The sequence below is a fragment of the Cinclus cinclus genome, chromosome 8 (assembly GCF_963662255.1).
Source record: "Cinclus cinclus chromosome 8, bCinCin1.1, whole genome shotgun sequence".
Lineage (NCBI taxonomy): Eukaryota > Metazoa > Chordata > Aves > Passeriformes > Cinclidae > Cinclus > Cinclus cinclus.
In genome coordinates, this window is record NC_085053.1 from 11,979,748 (window position 1) to 11,986,523 (window position 6,776).

At 37.3% G+C, this 6,776-nt stretch overlaps 1 protein-coding gene across 1 annotated transcript; it reads left to right on the forward strand.

The window, feature by feature from the left end:
- The first annotated feature begins 265 nt into the window (after positions 1-265).
- Positions 266-6,776, forward strand: VCAM1 (vascular cell adhesion molecule 1). The gene is given in 10 exon segments (XM_062497043.1): positions 266-317; positions 1,031-1,309; positions 1,987-2,304; positions 2,529-2,801; positions 3,416-3,679; positions 4,105-4,371; positions 5,879-5,926; positions 5,929-5,962; positions 5,964-6,083; positions 6,465-6,776. Coding segments are annotated over 10 exon segments (1,890 nt in total). The 3' UTR covers positions 6,700-6,776.

Consider the following 6,776-nt stretch of genomic DNA (forward strand, 5'->3'; position numbering starts at 1 on the left):
TCCTGTGATTTCACAAAAGCAGCAGAGGGCGCTGAGCCAGCGGACACCGCCCCGTATGGATCTGCTCCTCCCTGCTCTGGATTTCCCCGTCCAGGGATTTCCCACTCAGACTCCAGGACAGCCTTTATAAAGAGCACGCTGGAGCTCTTGTAATAAGCTGTTGCAGAGCAGCAAGATCTTACAGTGCTTCTTCACATGAAATAGAAAGTTAACTTTTGAATTTACTTTCTTTACCCAGAAACAGCAATTTCAAATGTTAAAAGAGATGGGAAGGACAAGCCAGGCTGTGCTAGTAATTCTGTGTGTGTTAAGGACTGGTAAGTTGGCAAAAGTGGGGGTTTGTGGTGCTTCTTTTATTTGTTTCAACTTTGTTAAGTGTAAACTGACCTAAAATTTACTGTTTGATCTTTATTTCTCTTTTCTCCAGTTACCTTTTCATTTCAGTGAATACAACTAAGTAGTTCTGTCAAAATGTCAAGAAGCTTTGTTTAGCATTTACTTTGAGCTTTTCTGTGCTCTGCAATGACTCAGTCATTTTCCTATTGAGTTTGCTAAAAGACTGTCTAGGAGACAACTGCAGTATATCACTGCATGCTTGATTTTTACTGTCATTCCTGACAGTATCTGGCAAGTTTGGTACTAAAGGTCCTGTTGAAAGTGTTTCTGCTGTTGTCTTTGCGATCTACCTGCTATCTCTCCCCTGAAATGTTACAAAATGTTAGAACCAGATCCACCTGAAAAAAAAAAAAGTTATAATGTGCCAATGCACTTATTTAAATTTGGTTTATGCCATTTTATATGAGAAAACTGTCTGTTAGTCACCTGAGCCTGTATTGTCTTTGACAGAAATAGCAATGTTTATGGGGTGTTTTGAATATGTAAACCACAGTATAAGCTTTATTAGTTTAACTTCCACACAATCATTAAGAACTGAAGCATAAAGACCTCATGTCATAGGAGAACATGAGAAGAAATAGGAAGATAAAAGTTGAGAAAGCGGCTGAATTGATGCGTGTTTTCCCTTTTGTAGTTAAAGCTTTTGAAATGAAAATTATACCTGCTGAGAGAATCATGGCACAGATTGGAGACACACTCATACTCACATGCAATACTACTGGCTGTGCATCACCAAGTTTTTCCTGGAGAACACAGATGGACAGCCCCCTCGGAGGAAAAGTCAGCAGCTACAGGACACATTCTACACTGACTATGAATCCAGTTAGCATTGTGAATTCTCATTCTTATCTTTGTACTGTCATGTGTGATGACAGAGAGAAAAAGGAGAAGAGTGTCAAAGTTGAACTTTACTGTAAGTAAAAATGTAAAATTTTCTTTAAATAGTACATGTTGATAGAAAACTCAGTAATTGTTTTAGACATTGTAGTTAACTTTTAATTCCAGGTTAATGAGTCTGTTATAGCTCAACACATACTTCCTTCTAAGATTCCTTTATATGTCTGTTCAGGACAATTTCTTAGCCCTTTTCTGCTTAGGTTTATGCAGCGAAGATTGCATGTACTAGTAGAATTTATTCTTATTTTTGGTAATCCTTGGAAGCCAAAACATACACTTGCCTGAATGCATTCCCAGAGCTCAGGGAGAAAAAATCAAAGCCTTTGTAATTTGCAGGGGAGTAATTCAGATGTCCAAACCTACCAGCCCAGAAGACAGGATAGCACAAGTGTTTGGATTGCTCTGAATGCCTGCAGTTTGGCAGCTGTATCACTGCTAAGGTGCCATGCTGAATCTTACTAGACCTGTTGTGATCATGTTTCAGCAATTGTACAAATAAAATTCTGGTTAGTGTATGAACTGCTTACAAAGGACCTGTAGGTCTTCAGATCAACGTATGTCTTGTAATATGTTGATAGAATGTCATGTTCTGAACACCTCTAAACTCAAGATATTTGGTATCTGGATTTTGCTTTTATGTTGACCCTACTATTCATCTCTTCTAGTCTAAAGAAATTGATTTTATTCTTTTAGCTTTCCCCAGTGATCCTGTCATTGAGATCAGCCCATCCTTAGTTGCTGGAGAACCAGCCACTGTCACCTGTAAAATTCCTGATGTGTATCCTTCTGACCACCTGGAAGTTGTCCTAAAGAAAGGTGAACATGTTCTTCGTAAGGAAGGTTTTCTTGAAGGTGACAGCACAAATACAGAGACCAAAACTGTGACACACACATTTCTTCCCACGACTGAGGATATTGGGAAAGAGATTACCTGTGTGGCCAGGTTGCCAATTGCTAATACAGATTTTGAACCCAAAGAAAGAACATCTTCTCAGAAACTTAATGCAAATTGTAAGTATTTTTGTACAAGGGCTTTGGCTAGTTTAGCTTTCAAAGCTGCAAGCAAAACATCTAACTGAGTTTGGAAAAATGGTTCCATTGTGCTACTGGGATACACATTCTTCATTTTTTTCTTGGTGTTCTGTGACATGTACCTCTAGAAAAGCTAGTGTTAGAGATGTGCATGTCATTCTTCATTTACATACTGATCATGTTTTCCTTTTGTTCTCTTACAGTTGGTCCACACAGTACTGTCATTACTGCATCTCCACGCAAATTGCTGATGGAAGGAGACTCTCTGAACCTCACTTGTGTGACTCAGAGTAACCCACCAGCAAAAATAGTTTGGAGCAAATATTTGGCTGAAGAAAGCATTCAGCATCTGATAAAAAACAATGTTTTTTCTATTCCCCATGTCCATTTCAATGATTCTGGACGGTACATCTGTGAAGTAATTAACCTGGTGACTAATAAAACAGAGAAAGCAACTGTGGACATTACTGTACAAGGTACAGCTCTGCATGAGTTTCACTTGTATTATCCTGTACCTAACTGGGTGACCTATGTGAGGATGGAGGATGCTGAAACACCAAGAATTAGGAAAATATGGGGCTTTCCTTGTTACATATTCAGGATTCAGCTTCAATTTAAGGCTGTTCCTCATGGGCTGTACTTTTTCTTTCTATATTTAATTTTCAGCTAATTCTCTCAGTACTGCTGTTGTATGTGCACATTCTATACATTTCCAAAATGCAACAATAAAAGTCATAAAAGAATCTGAGAAAGTGTTGGGGACACACACACTGTTATTTCTTTCAAATATAATGTGTGTACCAGTTTCACAGGGATATCAGAGTCTCCTTCGTTGAACTAGTAGTTTTAGTCATTAATAATAAATGTAATAGGCATTTAATGGTAAAACAGTTTCAGATATAAAATATTATTTTTGTAATATTTTATGATTTATTGACTGATGTTTTGACAGAGCCAAAAGTCTTAGATTAAGTCTGGATTCAAAACCAAAATAAACAGATCCTTGAGCAAGCAATTCCTGCTTTCTTAAAACCCTCACCATATTTAGTACCTTTGCATTACTCTAACAGCCTTTTCTTTTGTCATGCAGGTGCTCCAGTCATTACAAAACTCTCCATTGAACCTTCTACAACAGTTCAAGAAGGAGAAAATGTTTCCATACAGTGTTCTGCTGAAAGTAATCCTTCTCCCAAGATTATTTTAAGGAAAAAATCTGACAATGCAGACATGAGGCCTTACAGTGCCAGCAGTATTCTTCTTCCATCTGTGATGTTCCAAAATGGAGGAGACTATGAATGTCTAGCAGAAAATAAGTTTGGGAAGAGCAAAAGGGAAATCACACTTAATGTGAAATGTAAGTATGTGTAAAGTTTTCCCATTAATTTAAAATGAATTATTTAGTTCTTCAGTGATAAATATAGCCATCAAATTAAACAAAACCCTGTAAGAACAAAAAATCATCATAGTCTTCTGCTTTTCACTAAGAAAGGAGCAGTGCTGATGAACAAAACAAAGTCATGAAATCTTTAATGTGATGACAGTTTTTAGTACAGATCTGAATGAGTGAAAAACTGATTTACATGGTTAGAAATATTTGGTTAGAATGTTTAGGCTATGGAGACTTTGTGTGGAAACTCTGATACCATGTGCTTTACTTTTGTTTTGAGAATGAAAAAGAAATTAGTTTAGGAGGGTGACAATCTAGTATTGAACAGGATATGTTGGATCAATCTCTTAAAAAAATCCAGTGATGATTAACCATAGGACTCTTCCTTTCAGATGGACCAAAGAATACAATGATCACTGTTGTCCCCACTGCTGCTCTTAAAGAAGGAGAAACTGTGACAATGAAATGTACTAGTTCTGGTAATCCAGCTCCTGTGATCTCCTGGAAGAAAAAGAAGGCCACCGGGGAGTCTGAGAAAATTTCTAAAAATGCAACTTTAACTATACGGAACTTGAAAAGTCAAGATCTGGGGCTTTATGAATGTGAAGCTTATAATCAATTTGGCAAGGAAGAAAAAGCTGTGAAATTATATGTTCAAGGTTTGTAGAGCAAGATAGAAAACAGTTTTTTTTGGTTTATGTATTTTAGGTCCAGATCTTCTTTTGAAGAATGAGGTAATTGTGTCTTTGATGTCAGTGGAGTTATAGGGTGACCCTAATGTCACTAAGTGATTTAGGAAGCTTTAAACAATGAAGCATGAAGTGTGCCTTAGTAAAGATAGCTTATGAAAAGTTCTTAAGTCAGCAGGGCTTCCATCACTCCTTCCAATTGACAATGTATGCATGAGGTAAAGAAGGTGTGCAGTGCCTGGAAGAAATTATCCTTCCAAGCAGGCCTCAGTGGATATCTGCGTAGGAGAGGTTCAAGGAGACAGTACATGCTGAAGCTGCTCTGTGGAAGCACTGTATTACAGCTCCTTGCTTATTCCCTAAGGTACAACTCTGTTTCCTGCTCCTGCATTTAAGCTACAAGAAATGCTGATTCCTCAACTTAGACAGAATGATAGCGAAGTTGCATTTTCAATAGTAGTCAGACTTCTCTGCTTTAGCTCCACTGCTTCTGCCTATTGCATAGCAACAGTGTCTTGCTTAGGGATCACTTCTGCCACCAATTCAGCTCTCTTCCCTGTTCTTTACTATTTTTATAACTGCACCATAAAATAACACTTTTGATTTCCCCTTCAAGCAAAGCGAAACAAGGACAAGGTGTTACCATTCCTCACATATCTGCAGGTGTTACATCTCTTAGGATTAGTCTGTAAAAGAAAGTTGGTGGTGGGTTCATAACCCTTGAAACAGTAGATAGCAAATATGCCACAGACAAGGCTCAGCTAAGGGATGCAGGAAAATACACAGTTAATGAGCTGGGGAGCAGTCCCAGCACGTAGTACTTGTGTCAAAGGTTAGTTAATATAACTGCTGTGCAGAGTTCATATTAGGATTTGTTTTACACAGAGTGACAACTTCAGTTTCATTAAGAATGAATTTTCTTTAAAAAAACTGATATGAATTGCACAGGTTCTTGTCATGAGTGATAGGGTCTTAAAGCTAATGAAAACTTCTGTCCAAAATAGCAGATGCATAAAATAATTGTGGCTTCAAAATGTTTTGTATTTCCACTTCATCTTTTGAAAACAGGATATAAAATTACAGAACATTGTAAAAAGAAAATACAGTTCTAGTACTCCTTCCTGTGCCTTTTCTGTTTTTCTTCTGCTGAAAGAGGACATCAGCCTCTGGGCTGTTGGTCTGTGCCCTTCATGAACTCAAACAAATAAACAGTGAATTTGAAACAAAAAAAGAAGAGGGTCTATATAATGTAAAAGTTATGCAACATACTCTATTAATTGATAAAATGTTCTTTTTGCCAGCTGCTGTTGGCTTCAGTGATGAAGGACAGCTGGTGACAGAGCAGTGTCTAAAGCTACATGCTCAGCTACTACAGTGGGCCCATTAACTGGATTGGTATTTTGCATGTATAAGATGCTGATGCTTCCTGAGTTTTGCTTCTGTTTGTTGCTAAATCCTACCTTGCATTTCTTTGCAGTTCCTCTCCAAAATATTATTATATTAGTATATCAATCAGAAAATGTTAAATAGTAGAAAATATCACTGTTACATGTAGCACATACACCCTCAGAGATGGTCCTGAAAAAGAGAGAAATTATTCTGCCATCAGCGAATGCAAACTTTATACTCTGCAGTGTCACCAAAAATTACGCAAGCATCTATGTCCTTCATATTTCTGTAAGGTTGTAACATTACAGAGATTGAGCCAGCTGTTGTAGGTAGCTGGGTCTATTGCCTTAAACCTATTTTGTTTGTACTTTTCAGTGAAATTGTGTCAAGGTGAGCACAAGTAGTTTGTAGCTGATCTTGACAGTTTCCTAGGTATAATATGTAGTATTCCTGTTGTATTCTTCGTGAATTTCATGGTATCCTTGGTTGTAGATGGTATCAGATAGGTTTGAACTTGCACAGCAAATTCAAGATCAAGATGGTGGCTAGGAATTAAAGTATGTAATATGAAGTTACTGAAGAAAAAAATGTAAGGAAAACACAAAAAGTATGCTTTGTGCATGAAAACAGAAATATGTTCCAAATGAAGGTCATTAATAACACTGCTTTTACAGTGATGCACATGTATCTGTTTCAAACAATATTTACACTTTTTTTTCTCCTTTTGTCTCCATTTTCAGCAAGATTGGAAGAACCAGATCAGACTATACCATTGATTGTTGCATTCTCATCTGTAGCAGCAGTAGCAATACCTGCAGCTGCGATTTTGATATATGTGTCAAGACAAGCAAAGATCAATGGATCCTACAGTCTTGTAAAAGCACTCAGGTTGAAAGTTTGATCGTGTGAATATAAGCCTTTAGTTGATGATAATAAGTGCATTTATTTATTGCTGTGACTGGTTCTACTCTTCTGTAACATATGGT